This window comes from Molossus molossus, unplaced genomic scaffold (genome assembly GCF_014108415.1).
Source record: "Molossus molossus isolate mMolMol1 unplaced genomic scaffold, mMolMol1.p scaffold_m16_p_10, whole genome shotgun sequence".
Lineage (NCBI taxonomy): Eukaryota > Metazoa > Chordata > Mammalia > Chiroptera > Molossidae > Molossus > Molossus molossus.
The window spans coordinates 108,461,879-108,478,256 of NW_023425345.1; the positions used below are offsets into that span (position 1 = coordinate 108,461,879).

At 40.0% G+C, this 16,378-nt stretch overlaps 1 protein-coding gene across 7 annotated transcripts in view; it reads left to right on the forward strand.

The window, feature by feature from the left end:
* ZDHHC20 (zinc finger DHHC-type palmitoyltransferase 20) overlaps positions 1-16,378 on the forward strand; it is an 85,067-nt gene that overhangs the window by 58,333 nt on the left and 10,356 nt on the right. For all 7 annotated transcript variants that reach the window (XM_036250907.1, XM_036250909.1, XM_036250908.1 and 4 more), the window contains one exon: positions 2,891-3,017. In XM_036250907.1, coding sequence (XP_036106800.1) covers positions 2,891-3,017 — 127 coding nt within the window. The remainder of the gene's footprint in view (positions 1-2,890; positions 3,018-16,378) is intronic.

Here is a 16,378-nt window from a genome sequence, read left to right on the forward strand (position 1 = left end):
CTGTTCTAAATCCTATAGTAAATGATTTTCTTCTTTTTTTTGTTGTTTAATCCTCACCCGAGGATATTTTTTTCCCTTGAAGTGGAAAAAGGGGGAGGGGTACATCAATGTGAGAAAGACACATTGATTGGTTTTCTCCCACATGTGCCCAACCTGGATGGGGATTGAACCTGCCACCCTCAAACCACTGAGCCACACCAGCCAGGGCGTCTTGAACAATTCTTGACTGCATCCTCACTTTACACCTGTCCCTAGGCTTTCTCCCATAATGCATTTGCTAATCCAGGAACTGGATTACTCCAGTTGTCCGTTTTATTTACGTGTGAATCAGAGTTGTAGAAATATGAAGGCAGTCTCACTCCCATGGAGATGGTTACAACTGCAGATTCACAGTCTCAGCCCTCACCTAGGCCCTCGCCTCTGTTTGGGAGCAATGTGTATTTCTGATGGGATTAGTCACCTTGTATCACCTACAACAGTTATTCCAGATTTCCACCATTCTCCCTCATTTTCTTACCCATTTGTGAGTCCTTCATAGAAGAAGTATAAGTTGTCATAAGTAAATCCTTATCTTCCCACCCTTATAACCTCACACAAACATTTCTACTCTCAAACCATTGCTGCTGCCTTCCTCTAACGTCTGGACAAGATATGTCTTTTCTGGTACCTAAAGCTAATGTTTAGAACGCTTCGAGAAGCCATCCCATTTCTTCTAGAGATTTTTCCATCCATTTTCCCATGACTTTTTTATATTACGTACCAACCTTTTCTAATCAGTCTCTCCCTGGCTTCTTATAGTTAGCTTATAAAACATACTAAAATGCAGTCTTTTTTAAATTTAAAAATAATAAATTTATTTGTTGAAACTTATGTCTTTCTCTAACCCTCACTCTATATCACTTTGCAACCAAGTATAAAAGAATGGCCTTTGGCCCTGGCCAGTGTGGCTCATTTGGTTGAGCGGCCTTCCATGCACTGAGAAGTCACAGGTTCAATTCCTACTCAGGACACATGCCCATATTAGGCAGCCAATTGATGTTTCTCCCTATTTCTTCCTCTCTCTCGAAAATCAATAAAAACCTGCTTTTTTAAAAAAGAAAAGAATGGTCTTTAATCACTATCTGTTTTCTCACCTGTTATTCCTTCCTTAGATCATTCTCAAGTATCACCTCCATATTTCACCTCCCTCCACTTCCACTCTCAACGCACAATCTCTATCACACTGTAATTTTGTTAGGCTTTGGATTCTTTGGTAAGAGTTTCATCTCATTTATCTTTGGATCCTAAACACTTGGTAATGTGCCATCAAGCACATGGTCAAAAGTTTATAAATAACGAATGAGCAAAGCTGAAAAAGTAAAAATATTTTTTTTAAAAAAGGGAGCATTTACCCTGGCCGATTTGGTTCAGCGGTTAGAGCGTCGGCCCGCGGACCAGAGAGTCCCTGGTTCGGTTCCTGCTAAGGGCACGTACCTTGGTTGTGGTTTGTCCCTGGCCCTGGTTGGGGTCGTATGGGTGGCAGCCACTCGATGTGTTTCTGTCACATCAATGTTTCTCTCTCTCTTCCTCCCACCCGCTCTATCTAAAGATAATTGCAAAAAAATGTCCTCGGGTAAGGATTAAAAAAAAAGGGAGCATTTTGAGATCTTGGTTCTTGCATATCACCAGTTTGGTTTAAATAAACTCTTATTAAAAAATTAAAAAGTAGCCCAGCCGCTGTGGCTTGGTGGTTAAGTGTCGACCCATGTACCAAGAGGTCATCGGTTCAATTCCTGGTCAGTGCATGTGCCCAGGTTGTGGGCCAAATCCCCAGTGGGGGGCATGCAGGAGGCAGCCAATTGACATTCACTCTCATCGATGTTTCTCTCTCTCTCTCCCTTCGTCTGTCTCTAAAATCAATCGATAAATAAAAAATTTTAAATAAATAGTCCAGCTGGTGTGGTTCGTTGGATTGAGCATCGTCCCTTGGATTGAGAGGTCCCAGTTTGATTTCCAGTCAGGGCACATGACTGGGTTTTGGGCTCAATCCCCGGTAGATGGCGTGCAGGAGGCAGCTGATCAATGTTTCTCTCTCACATGAATGTTTCTATCTCTCTCTCCCTCTCTCTAAAAAATCAATAAAAACATATTTTAAAAAATAGATAGAAAAAATAAAAGTAAGATATGTTAAACACTAATAGATTTTCAGTAAAATTTATTATTTGACGTTTTTATTTTATAAGGGTGATGAAATATTCAGATGTGATATTTTTCTGAAATACATTTCAGAAATTTATCTTTTAATTGTTATAAATATATTATTTATTTTAATTAGCTTTTTAAAGATTTTTAAATAATTTTTTTCTTCATTAAATTTTATTGATTTTTTGCCCTGGCCAGTTTGGCTCGGCGGTTAGAGCGTCGGCCTGCGGTCCGGAGAGACCCGGGTTCGGTTCCCGCTAAGGGCACGTACTTCAGTTGCAGTTTGTCCCCGGCCCTGGTTGGTCGTGCGGGTGGCAGCCACTCGATGTGTCCCTTCACGTCGATGTTTCTCACTCTCTCTCCCTTCCTCTCTCTCCCTCCCATTCTATCTGTACAAAAAATGGAAAAATATCCTCGGGGGAGGATTTAAAAAAAAAAAAAAAATTTTATTGATTTTTAGAGAGCGGAAGGGAGAAAAACATCAATGTGAGAGAGAAACATTGATGAGTTGCCTCCCCCACACAGCCCAACCCAGCATCGAACCCACCAGCTTTTGGTGCACGGGTCGATGCTCCAACCAGCTGAGCCACACCAGCCAGGGCTATTTATGGCTTTTTATATCAAAAATATAAAACAAGAAAATTGGTACTTTCATTCTTTTTATAATTTTAAATAGATTAACTCATTTTTTTATGTATATCTATAACAGAATCATTTCGTGCACCCACATTTTCATATGGACCTGATGGAAATGGTTTCTCTCTTGGATTCAGTAAAAATTGGAGACAAGTCTTTGGTGATGAAAAGAAATACTGGCTGCTTCCAATATTTTCAAGGTAATTTATAAAATGCAGGTCTCAGAAATTATGGAAATTATAGTTAAATGTCTTAAGATTCAAAGACTATAGTATATAATGACATTCTTAGACTTAAGAATGAAAACCCAGAATAACTTGATTATATACAATATTTTCCTTTTTTTTTTTTTTTTTTTTTTTTTTGACAGAGGGTAATGGAGAGTTTGGGCATATATTTGAATGGAAAGTTGAAAAAAATTCATAAAAAATAAGAATTCCTCTTTATTTCTTCAAGATGAAAATAAGTTGTTTGAAGTAGAGAATCATAGGAATTTATACTTATTAGCTATATCTTCAAAAATCCCACCACATATTTTATATTCTGTTTTATCTTAAAGAAGACCTAATACATAGTGTAATTTTTACTCAACTGTAAATGAGAATATGTGCTTGAGATGTTAGTTTCCTTTTCCAAATTCACAGCCATCCTAGGCTACCTATATGTAAAAGTAATTATAGAAGAGGAAAAAATATTTGATGTTCAAGTGACATATTTGTGAGTGTTGTAGGGGTTTTTTCCTTTAACTAAATTGCCTATTTCTGTGTGAAAATGTCTATTTTGCCTTCATTTTTGAAAGACATTTTTGCTTGGTATAGAATTCTACATGTTGTTTCACTATCTTTGGCTGGCTGTTTTTCTTATAAGTTTACAGTCACTGTTCTCTTTTTCACTGTATCTGTAACATGTCTTTTTTCTCCCACTGCTTTTAAGATTTTCTGTTTGTAACTAGTTTCATGAAATTTGATTTTGTTGTGCCTTGGTATAGTTTTCTTTGTGTTCTTCTGTTTAGAATTGGTTGAGCTTCCCGGATCTTTGATTTTATGACTTTCATCAGATTTGGAAATTATTTCAGTTGTTTTTTCTTCAACTCTTTCTTCTGTCATCCTCCTCTCATTACTGCAGGGACTCCAATTACATGTATCCACTCGAAGTTCTAACGACAGCTTACTGATGCACTGTCCATTTTTTTAACTTTATTGTTGAAAATATTACAGATGTCCCCCCTTTTTTTCCCTCATTGAGCCCTCCTCCACAATCCCATCCCCCTCCAGCCTTTCCCACACTATTATCTGTGTCATTGGTTATGCATATATGTATATAAATTCTTTTGATTTATCTCATCCTGCCCTCCCTCCCCCCTTCCCTATGAGGTTTATCAAACAACCAATTTGTGCTTAATTCCTTCATCTTTTTCACCCATACCCTCAGCCCCTCCCATCTAGCAAACAACACAAAGTTCTCTGTATCTGTGAGTCTGTTTCTGTTCTGCTTGCTCATTTTGTTTGTAAATTCAGTTGTTAATAGATATGTATTTATTTTCATTTTATTGTTCATATTTTTGTTGTTCTCCTTTAAGAAGTCCCTTTAACATTCCATATCATACTGGTTTGGTGGTGATGAACTCCGTTCGTTTTTTCTTGTCTGGGAAACTCTTTATATGTCCATTAATTCTAAATGATAGTTTTGCAAGATAGAGTAGGTCCTTGCTTTTCTTCATTTTATATATTTCTTGCCACTCCCTTCTGGCCTGCAAAGACTCTTTTGAGAAATTGGCTGACAATTATGGGAGCTACTATGTTGGTAACGAACTGCTTTTCTTTTCTCTGGCTGCTTTTGAGATTCTCTCTTTGTCTTTAACCTTTTGCATTTTGATGATGATGTGTCTTGGTGTGGACTTCTTTGGGTTCGTCTTGTTTGGGACTCTCTCTGCTTCCTGGACTTGTATGACTATTTCCTTCACCAAGATAGGGAAGTTTCTGCCATTATTTTTCCAAATAGGGTTTCAATTTCTTGCGCTCTCTCTTTTCCTTCTGGCACCCCCATGATGCAAATGTTGGCATGCTTGAAGTTGTCCCAGGGGCTCCTTACACTGTCCTCATTTTGGGGGGATTTCTGTTTTTTTGTTTTGTTTTGTTTTGCTATTCTGATTGAGTGCTTTTTGCTTCCTTGTATTCTAAATCGATGGTTTGCCCCTTGGCTTTACCTGCTCTACTATTGATTCTCTGTAAGTTATTCTTTATTTCAATTAGTGCATCCTTCATTTCTCAGTGGTCCTTTTTTATGTTATTGATGTTCTCACTAAGTTCTTTGGAGTTCTCCTTAAGTGTCTTGAAGTTCTCACTAAGTTCCCTGAGCAACCTTATAACCAGTGTTCTGAACTCTGCATCTGATTGATTGCGTGTCTCCATTTTGTTTAGTTCTTTTCCCAGAGTTTTGTTCTTTTCTTTCATTTGGAACATGTTTGTCCCCTCATTTTTGCTGCTTCACTGTGATTGTTTCTATATATTAGGTAGAGTTGCTGTGTCTCCTAGGCTTCGTAGGGTGGCCTATTGTAGTAGGTGTCCTGTAGGATTCAGTGACACAGCCTCCCTGGTCTCCCAGCTGGGCCCTCGAGGTGCACCCCTAGTGTGGACTGTCCACCCTCTGTTGTAATTGAGTTTTGATTGCTGTTGGCACATCAATGGGAGGGATTTACTCAGGCTGATCAGCTGTAAGGACTGGCTGTGCCCACTGACCACAGGCCTCTGACTCCTTTGGAGGATCAGCTATGCTGGGGCCCAACACACAGAGCAACACTTACTTCAGCAGGGCTCTGATACCCACTAACTCCACTCATTGAGTGTGTCACTTACGGAGGTGGTTGTGTGGTGGTGTTTCATTGTGGTCTGAAGCTGTCCCCTGGGTGTGCTGGCTCTGGGGCAAGATTAGCAACTGCCTGTGTTCTACCTGGGGCCACCAGGCATAAGCTACAAAGCAAACTGCCGGTGACTGCTTCTTGTGCTGGGCTTAGAGGTACCCAGGAAAAGCCAAGTTGTGAACCAAGCCTGGCGGCTTCTAGTGCCAGTCCTGGGGCCACTCAACGAGAGGTATTAGGCTCGCTGAGACCAGGAGCTGCTTGTTTGAGAGATTTTAGGAAAACCTGAAGCAAGATCCAAGACAGGCCATTCCTGTGGTAAAGCCTTTGGAATCAGCTTGAGTGGGCCCAAGTGTAGGGTGGGTCAGGTTGTCAGGGAATCACCAGGCCGGGGCAAACAGTGTGAGCCAGGTTGCTGGAGTCCCAGATATGGCTGCTGTCTGCTGCCCCAGGGAAGGGCTCACCAAAAGAACAATGGTTTGCCACAGCAAGTCCGTCCAGGAGAAAGCTGCCCCTCCAGCTCTCGCCCCAATGCCAAACAATTCAGTTCTTCATCATATGTCTCTGGTGCCTTTCAAGCTGCCCCCCTAACCCTGGAGCCCAGGAGTGAGTCCAAATAGGTCTGTGGTCGGGCCCTTTAAGAGCAACTACCTGGGACTCTAGTAGCCCCAGCCTCCCTCAGCCTCAGTTCCTGCTGGTTTTTACAGCTAGAAGTTATGGAGACTTCTCTTCCTGGCACTGGAACCCTGAGTTTGAGCCTAGTGTGAGACAGGGACCCCTCACTCCTCAGGGAGGACCTTCAAAGCCAAGGTGTCCCTCCTGTTTTTTATCCACCACACATGGGTGTAGGACCAGCCTGTCCACCTCCACCCCTCCTACCAGTCTCCACGTGGCTTTTGTTTAATTCCGTAGTTGTAGGACTTCCATTCAGCTCTATTTCAGGCAGTTCTGAATGATGGTTGTTCTGTAGTTTAGTTGTAACTTTGTTGTGGTTGTGGGAGGAGGTGATACCGCATTGACCTACAACTCCATCTTGACTGGAAATCTCCCATTTTGTTTTTGTTTAGTCTTTTTTCTGTGTGTCATTCTATTATTGCTACATCTTCAAGAGCCACTCTCTTCTTTATTGCAAGGTTTTTCCACTCTGGTTGTAACACAGACTTATTTTTAAATGTTATTTTCTCTGAACAGAGATTTCAGTACTAAGATTTTTTTCTTCACTTTAAAAATGTGGTTTCACCTGCCTAATGGGGCTAAGTGGATGAGCATTGACCCATGCATGAAGAGGTTCCTGGTTCAATTTCTGGTCAGGGGACATGACTGGGTTGTGGGCCAGATGCCCATTGGGGGCATGCCGGAGGCGGCCAATCGATGTTCTCTCTCATCGATGTTTCTATCTTTCTCTCCCTCTCCCATCCTTTCTCTAAAATCAGTAAAGAAAAAAAAAAATTTAATGTGGTTCTATGGCCCTGCCTAGTAGCTCAGTTGGTTAGAGCATCATCCTAATACGTATACCTAAGGTTATAGGTTTGATCCCCAGTCAAGGCACATATAAGAATCAACCAACGAATGCATAAATAAGTGGAACAATATATTGCTGTTTCTCTCTCCACCCACTCCTCTAAAAAAATTTTTTTTTACAATATTTATTAATTTATTTTTGTTATAGGTGTTTCTTCTTTTCTTCCCATTAAAACCATCATTCCAATTCCACCTACCCCTTCCCCCCAGCATTGTTGTCTAAGTCCATTGGTTATGCATACATGCATATAAGTTCTTTTTGCTTTTTTGGTTTTGTTGATTTAGAAAGAGGGAGGATGGGAGAGGAAGAGAGAGATAGAAACATCGATGAGAGAGAACATCAATTGGCCGCCTCCTGCATACCCCTTACTGGGTGTTTGGCCCACAACCTGGGCATGTACCCTGACCAGGAATCGAACTAGAGACCTCTTGGTGCATAGGTTGATGCTCCACCACTGAGCCACACCGGCCAGGCATCATATAAGTTCTTTGGTTTATCTCATTCATGCCCCCTGTTTCCTTCCTCTGAGATGTGTCAGTCTGAACCGTACTCTTTTTGTGTCTCTGGGTCTATTTTGTTCATCAGCTTATTTTGTTCATTATACTTCACAAATAAGTGAGATCATGTGGTATTTGTCTTTCTCTGATTGGCTTATTTTACTTAGCATAATGTTCTCCAGGTCCCACCATGTCATCTCAAAGGATAAAAGATCTCTCTTTCTTACAGCTGCATAGTATTCCATTGTTTATATATACCACGGCTTTTTTATCCACTCATCCTTTGATGGATACTTGGGCTGTTTCTAGATATTAGCAATTGTAAATAGTACTGCTGTGAACACAGGGGCACATATATCTTTCTGATTGGTGTTTCAGGCTTCTTTGGATATATTCTTAGAAGTAGGATCATTGGATAAAATGGCAGATCAATTTTTAATTTTTTGAGGAAACACCATATTGTTTTTTACAGTGGCTGCACCTGTCTGCATTCCCACCAGCAGTGTATTAGACTCCCGTTTTCTCCACACCCCCGCCAGCACTTGGTGTTTGATGATTTCTTAATGGCAGGCATTCTGACAGGTGTGAGGTGATACCTCATTGTTGTTTTAATTTGCATCTCTCTGATGATGAGTGACATTGAACATTTCTTCATATGTCTATTGGCCATTTGTATGTCCTTTTGGAGAGGTGTCTATTTAGCTCCTCTGCTCATTTTTTTTTTTTTATTCTCACCTGAAGACATTTTTACATTTTTTGTTCCGATAGAGTGGGAGGGAGAGAGAGGGACAGAGAGAGAGAGAGAGAGAGAGAGAGTCATCAACGTGAAAGAGACACATCGAGTGGCTGCCACCCGCACGACCAACCTGGGCCGGGGACAAACTGCAACCGAGGTACGTGCCCTTAGCGGGAACCAAACCTGGGTCTCTGGACCACAGGCCGACGCTCTAACTGCTGAGCCAAACCGGCCAGGGCTCCTCTGCTCATTTTTTAATAGAATTCTTTGTCTTCCTTTTGTTGTGTCATATGAGCATTCTATGCATGTTGGAAATTAGCCCCTTATCTGATGCATCATTGGCAGTTTGCTCTCCCATAGAGTGGGTTGCCTTTCCATTTTGATGGTTGTTTCTTTTGCTGTGCAGAAGCTTTTTAGTTTGATGTAGTCTCATGTGTTCATTTTCTCCTTTGTTTCTGACTTAGGTGATGTATCAGTAAAAATTCTGCTGCGTATGATGTCCAAAATTTTGTTGCCTACATTTTTTTCTAGGATTTTTATGTATTCATGAGTCACACTTACGTGTTTTATCCATTTTGAGTTTATTCTTGTGTATGGTGTAAGTTGGTGGTCTAGTTTCATTTTTTTGCATGTAGCTGTCCAGTTTTTCCAACACCATTTTTTAAAGAGGCTGTCTTTGCTCCATTGTATGCTCTTGCCACCTTTGTTGAATGTTAATTGAGCATAATGTTTTGGGTCCATTTCTGAGTAATCTGTTCTATTCCATTGATCTGTGTGCCTGTTTTTGTGCCAGTACCAGGCTGTTTGGATTATAGTAGCTTTGTAGTATAACCTGGTATCCAGTATTGTGATCCCGCTTACTTTGTTCTCCTTTTTCAAGATTGCTGTGGCTTTTTGGGGTCTTTTTTGGTTCCATGTGAACTTTTGAAGTATTTGCTCTAGTTCTGTGAAGTACATCGTTGGTATTTTGATGGGGATTGCATTGAATCTATAGATTGCTTTGGGTAATATAGACATTTTAATGATGTTAATTATTCCAATCCATGAACAAGGTATGTGCTTCCACTTTTTTATATCTTCCTCTATTTCTTTTTTCAATATCCTGTATTTTTCTGCAAATAGGTCCTTTACTTCTTTGGTTAAGTTTGTTCTTAGGTACCTTAATTTTTTTGCTGCGATGGAAATTTTTTTAGTTTCTCTTTCTGTGAATTCATCATTGGTGTATAAGAATGCTGTTGATTTCTTGAGATTAATTTTGTATCCTGCTACTTCGCTAAATTCATTTATTAAGTCTAGTAGATTTTTAATGGAGTCTTTAGGGTTTTCTGCGTATAGTATCATGTCATCTGCAAATGACAGTTTCACTTCCTCCTTTCCAGTTTGGATCCCTTTTATTTTTTCTTCATGTTTGATTGCTGTGGCAATAAATAAGTGTTAAATCAGAATGGCAAAACTGGGCATCTGTCTTATTCCTGTTCTTAAGGAAAATGCTGTTAGTGTTTGTCCATTGAGTATGATGTTGGCTGTAGGTCTTTCATATATGGCCTTGATTATGTCGAGATATGATCCCTCTATTCCCAAATTGCTGAGTGTTTTTATCAGAAGTGGGTGCTGGAGCCCTGGCTGGTTTGGCTCGGCGGTTGTAGCATCAGCCTGCGGACCAGAGAGGCCTGGGTTCGGTTCCCGCTAGGGGCATGTACCAAAAAAAATGACATGCTGGATTATGTCAAATGCATTTTCAGCATCTATTGATATAATCATATTATTTTTATCTTTCATTTTGTTTATATGGTGTATCACATTTATTGATTTGTGAATATTGTACCAGCCTTGTATCCCTGGGATGAATCCCATTTAGTCATGGTGAATAATTTTCTTGATGTATTGCTGGATCTTATTTGCTAGAATTTTTATTCAGGATTTTGGGATCGATGTTCATCGGGGATTTTGGCCTGTAGTAATGTCTTTTTCTGGTTTTGGAATTAGAATTATGCTGGCCTCATAAAACGAGTTTGGAAGTCTTCCTTCTTCTTGAATTTTTGAAAATAGTTTGAGGAGAATGAGTGTTAGTTCTTCTTTGAATGCTCGCTAAAACTCCCTCATGAAGCCATCCGGGCCAGAGTTTTTGTTTGCTGGGAATCTTAACTACATCTTCAATTTCCGTCGTTGTTAATGGTCTGTTCAAGTTTTCTATCTCTTCTCGGGTCAGTTTTGGGAGACTATGGGTTCCTAGAAATTTGTCCATTTTGCTTCGATTGTGGAATTTGTTGCTGTATAATTTGTTAACAATTTCTTGCATTTATGTGGTGTCAGTTATTTCTCCTCTTTCATTTCTGATTTTGTGTATTTGGGTTCTCTCTCTTTCTTTCTTGGTGAGTCTACCTAAGGGTCCATCAATTTTGTTTATGTTTTCAAAAAACCAGCTCTTTGCCCTGGCCGGTTTGGCTCAGCGGTTAGAACGTCGGCCTGTGGTCCCAAGAGACCCGGGTTCGGTTCCCGCTAAGGGCACGTACCTCGGTTGCAGTTTGTCCCCGGCCCTGGTTGGTCGTGCAGGTGGCAGCCACTCGATGTGTCCCTTCACGTCGATGTTTCTCTCTCTCTCTCTTCCTCTCTCTCCCTCCCTCTCTATCTGAACAAAAAATGTCCTCGGGTGAGGATAAAAAAAAAAAAAAAAACCAGCTCTTTGTTTCATTGATTCTTTGAATTGGTTTTTTTTTAATCTCCATGTCATTTATTTCTGCTCTGATCTTTACTATTTCCTTTCTTCTACTTGCTCTGGGATTTTCTTTTTGTTTACTTTCTAGTTCTTTAAGTTGTGAGGTTAAGCAGTCAATTAGAAATTTTTCTTGTTTCTTGAGATGGGCCTGTAGTGCTATGAACTTCCCTCTCAGAACTGCTTTTGCTGCATCCCATAGATTTTGTGTTGTTGTGTGTTCATTTTGATTGGTTTCCAGGAAGTTTTTCATTTCTTCCTTGATCTCCATGTTAACCCATTCATTGTTCAATAACATGCTATTTAGCCTTCATGTTTTCAAATGTCTTTGCATGTTCGTGTTGCAGTTGGTTTTTAGTTTCATGCCATTGTGATCTGAGAAGATGCTTGATATGATTTCAGTCTTCTTGAACTTGTAGAGACTTAGTTTGTGCCCTAACATGTGGTCTATTTTTGAGAATGTCCCATGTGCACTTGAGAAGAACGTGAATTCTGCAGTTTTGCGATGTAATTCTCTGTAGATATACGTATATGAAACCTATTTGATCTAGCGCTTCATTTAGAGTCTGTGTTTCCTTGTTAGTTTTTTGTCTAGAGGATCTATCCAGTGATGTCATCGGGGTGTTGAAGTCCCCTGCTATGATTGTATTTCTGTCGATTTCTCCTTCGAAGTCCTCCAGAAGATTTTTAATATATGTTGGTGGTCCTGTATTGGGTTCATATATGTTTACCAATATTATATCTTCCTGTTGGATAGATCCTTTCAATATTATGTAGTGGCCTTCTTTTTTCTTTAGTTATGACCTTCATTTTGAAATCTAATTTAGCAGATATGAGTATTGCTACCCCAACTTTTTTTCCTTTCCTTTTGCTTTAGAGATTTTTTTCCATCCCTTCACTTTCAATCTATGTGAGTCTTTTGTTGTGAGGTGGGTCTCTTGTAAACAACATATATGTGAGTCATGCTTTCTTATCCAGTCAGCCACTCTGTCTTTTTATCGGAACATTCAAGCCATTTACATTTATTGATATGTACTTATTTATTGCCATTTTTGTTCAGTGTGGTTCTGTTTTTATTCCTATTTTTTCTATTAATTATAGTAGTTCTTTTAACATTTCTTGCAGTGCTGGTTTGGTGCTGATATATTCCCTTAGCCTTTTTTTTTTTTTTTTTTGTCTGAGAAGCTCTTTATTTGACCTTCTGTTTCGTTTTGTTTTTTTTTATCCTCACCCGAGGATATTTTTTCCATTTTTTGTACAGATAGAGTGGGAGGGAGAGAGAGGAAGGGAGAGAGAGTGAGAAACATCGATGTGAAGGGACACATCGAGTGGCTGCCACCCGCACGACCAACCAGGGCCGGGAACAAACTGCAACCGAAGTACATGCCCTTAGCGGGAACGGAACCCGGGTCTCTCCGGACCGCAGGCCGACGCTCTAACCACTGAGCCAAACTGGCCAGGGCTGACTTTCTGTTTTGAATGATAGCCTTGCTGCGTAGAGTAGTCTTGGATTCAGATCCTTGTTTGTCATGACCTTGATGACTTCATGCTGTTCCCTTCTGGCCTGTAGTGTTTCTGTTGAGAATTCAGCGTTATGGGGGTTCCTTTGTAGGTAACCTGTTGCTTATCTCTGGCTGCCTTTAGGATTCTCTCTTTGTCTTTAAATTTTGGCATTTTAATTACTATGTGTCTTGGTGTGGGCCTGTTTGAGTTCTTTTTACTTGGGGCTCTCTGTGCTTCTTGAACTTGAATGCTTTTTACCTTCACCAAGTTAGGGAGTTTTCTGTCACTATTTCTTCAAATATATTCTCTAACTCTTACTCATTTTCTTCTTTATTTAGAACTCCTATGATGCATATGTTGTTACTTGTTTTTGTTGTTCTACAGTTCTCTTAAGCTGTCTTCCTGTTTTTTAATTGTTTTTTCTCCTTGGTTTTCTGATTGGGTGATTTTTTTCACCCTGTCATCTAATGCACTCATCTCCTCAGCTTCCTCTACTCTGCTGGTTATTCCTTCCAATGTGTTCTTTATTTCTGCTATGTCATTCTTCATTTTCAGTTGGTTGGTTTTCAGTGGTTCTATGTATTTACTCATGCTTTTGAGCTTTCTCATTATAATCGCTCTGAACTCTACCTCTGATTACTTGATTAACTGTATTTCATTTATCTTTTCTTCTGTCGAGTGGTCTTGTTCTTTCATTCAGAATTTGTTTCTTTGTTTCATTATTTTGGCTGTCTCAGTTGGTTTTGGAGCCTGCCAAATTTTCCCTGTGGTGTTGGTGTTCCCTCTGTTGGGTTTGGATGAGTTTGGGAGGACCCACGTTAAATACCACTGCCAAGTCTTACTTTCCTGGGTAGATTTGCAAGCCAAGGAAGGGTTCAGTTATCCTCTAGGTTTTTTACTGGAGCTTAGTGGACTCGGTTACTTGATGAGCCTTGGGTTGTAGCCTGAGGTGAATGAAAAAAAAATTCCTCAGGTGTTCAAGATAAAAGGATTTTCTAAGGGTGGGGCAGATGCTTGCTGGCTGTTAATGAGCCTCAGTTTGCATTTCTCTGGCCTGGCCTGGTGGTGTTAAGTTTCTGAGGGAGGGGCTGTTGCTTCTCTCATGGGCTCTGGGAAGGGGCTCTTTGAGTAGATGGCTACTGTCCTGTGAGGGAGTGATTCAGCACAAAACTCCCATTCCCCTCTCAGCTCTCCAATCTTTGAAGTCTCCACACAGTTCTTTCCAGTCTGCCCTTCCTCTGCCAGAGCCCAAGGTGAGTGACTGCATCTAATTTAGTGCTGCGTCCCAGCCCTGTGTGCTGTGGAGTAGGGAGCTGCTTATAGCTAAAACAGCTGCTTTCCATGGGCTCCCTGCCCTCCCTCTCGTGCCTCTGCAGTTCCTGCCAGGCTCGATGTAGTGTTCTTTTTCTGTCCCTGGTTATACAGGTCCTCTCCAGCTCCTTTTTTGTTGCTTTTTTCTGACGATTTTTCTTTAGTTTAGATGTAATTTTATTTTGTTCCTGGGAGATGGTCTGAGTAGCTTCCATTCACTGTGCTGCCATTTTCCAGAATTAAAAAATTTTGTATTCACCCCAGGACATTTTTGCATGTATCTTCAGATAGAGCGGGAGGGAAAGAGGGAGGAAGAGAGAGAGAAAAACATTGATGTGAGAGTTACACATCGAGTGGCTGCCACCTACACGACCGCAACCGGGGGTCAGGGACAAACTGCAGCCGATGTACATGCCCTTAGTGGGAATCAAATCTGGGGCTCTCTGGTCTGCCAGCTGATGGTGTAACCACTGAGCCAAACTGGCCAGGGCAAAAAAGAAATTTTTAATGTGGTTCTATTATCTTCTGGCTTGTGACAAAAAATGAGCCCCCCATTCTTATCTTTATTGTACTGTTAGTAAATTGTCCTCTGTTTTGAAGATTTTAGCTTTATGGCTGGTTTTAGGCCTTTTGATGATAACCTTCTTTGGGATGGTTTTCTTTGTGTTTGTCCTGTCTGGAATTTATTAGGCATCTTAAATATAACTTTACAGTTTTCATCACATTTGAATAATTTTCATTATCTATTTTAGTTGTGTTTGCTGCCTGCTCCTCCTTTTCCATGCCTTTTACCGATACCGATAACTGATAAATAGACGTACTTCAATTTTCTGATTGTGACTCATGGGCCATTGCTATTCTGTCCTTCCTTCTCTTTCCCTCCCCCATCTTTTTTCTTTGCTTTATTTTGGATAGTTCCTATTGCTGTGTTTATAATCTTCAGTCATGTTCACTCTACTGTTAAGCTAATCCAGTGAATTTTTCATCTCAGATATTATATTTTTCAGTTCTAGAAGTTCAGTTTGGTTCCTTTTTATATCTTACATTTGTCTTATTCTATTTACTTTTTCTTGTTAATTCAGAGGTATTTATAATCACTGTTTCAAAGTCCTTGTTTCAAATTCTTTTTTTTTTTTTTTATCCTCACCTGAGGACATTTTTCCATTTTTTGCACAGACACAGTGGGAGGGAGAGAGAGGAAGAGAGAGAGAGGGAAACATCGATGTGAAAGGGACACATCGAGCGGCTGCCACCAGCATGACCAACCAGGGCCGGGGACAAACTGCAACCGAGGTACATGCCCTTAGCGGGAACTGAACCCGGGCCTCTCCGGACCGCAGGCCGACACGCTCTAACCGCTGAGCCAAACCGGCCAGGGCCTAATTCTTTTCTATCAACATTTTTTTCTTAATTGTGTATCAGATTTTCCTGCTACTTTTCACACTAGTATTTTTTCTTATTGGGCGGTGGACATTTTGAATTCTGAGTGTTTAGATTTTGTCTTCCTTAAAAGAATGTCAAATTCTGTTGTGGCAGACATTTTTTGTTTTTTAGCTTTTGCATATCTCCCTCTTCCTCAGCTGTGTCTTGTTGATTCAAGCTGCCTTAACTTCTAGAAATTTCTATCTCTGTCGCTTCAGTTCAGTGAGACCACCTTGCTCTGTGTCCCCTCTTGGCCTGGCAAAGTCTGAAACTCACTTGGTCGGTTCTCTTCTGTCACAGACCACAGTTCTGTGCTGCTTTGAAAAATGTATTGTATACTCTTGTTTTCTGGTTATTTAAAACTAAGGGTCAGATTTCGTAGTTCATCCTTCTTGGCTGGAAGTGAAAGTTCTTGTTGTATAAAAGTTGATGTTTTTATGGTATGAAAGTAAGCAGACCTATACCTTTTAGATTGTAAATGTTTTGAGGGCAGAGATTTCTTTCTTTCTTGTTAACTGCCAGATTCTTAGCACTTAAAATAGTACCTGGAATATCATAGGCATTCAGTAAATAATTGTTTAATAAATGTTGTGAAGTGTATATGTGTGAAACTTACATCTTGAATTTCAGTTTGAGCCTTTATGATATCTTAAATGACTGTGAGGGTCAGGTCAGTTACCCAGATATTTGAATACTTATGTTTGAAGTGTCCTCATCTTCACAGGCATCATAATCTTAGAGTCATGGAACGTAATTTTTTTTTTATTATAGTTGGCATACAATATTATAGAAGATGCTGTTTTTAAATATATGTACATTGTAAAAGAAAATGCTTTTTTTCCTCCCATGGAAGCTATTCACCCTCTTAATTAGAAATGTACGGAAATTTTCTCTGACATGACATTTTGATAATTTCCTTATACCATGTCTCTAAAAAATGGGAGTTAAATTTGACGTTTATTTAACTTAATATGATTTAAATTATTACTGACATTTTTTA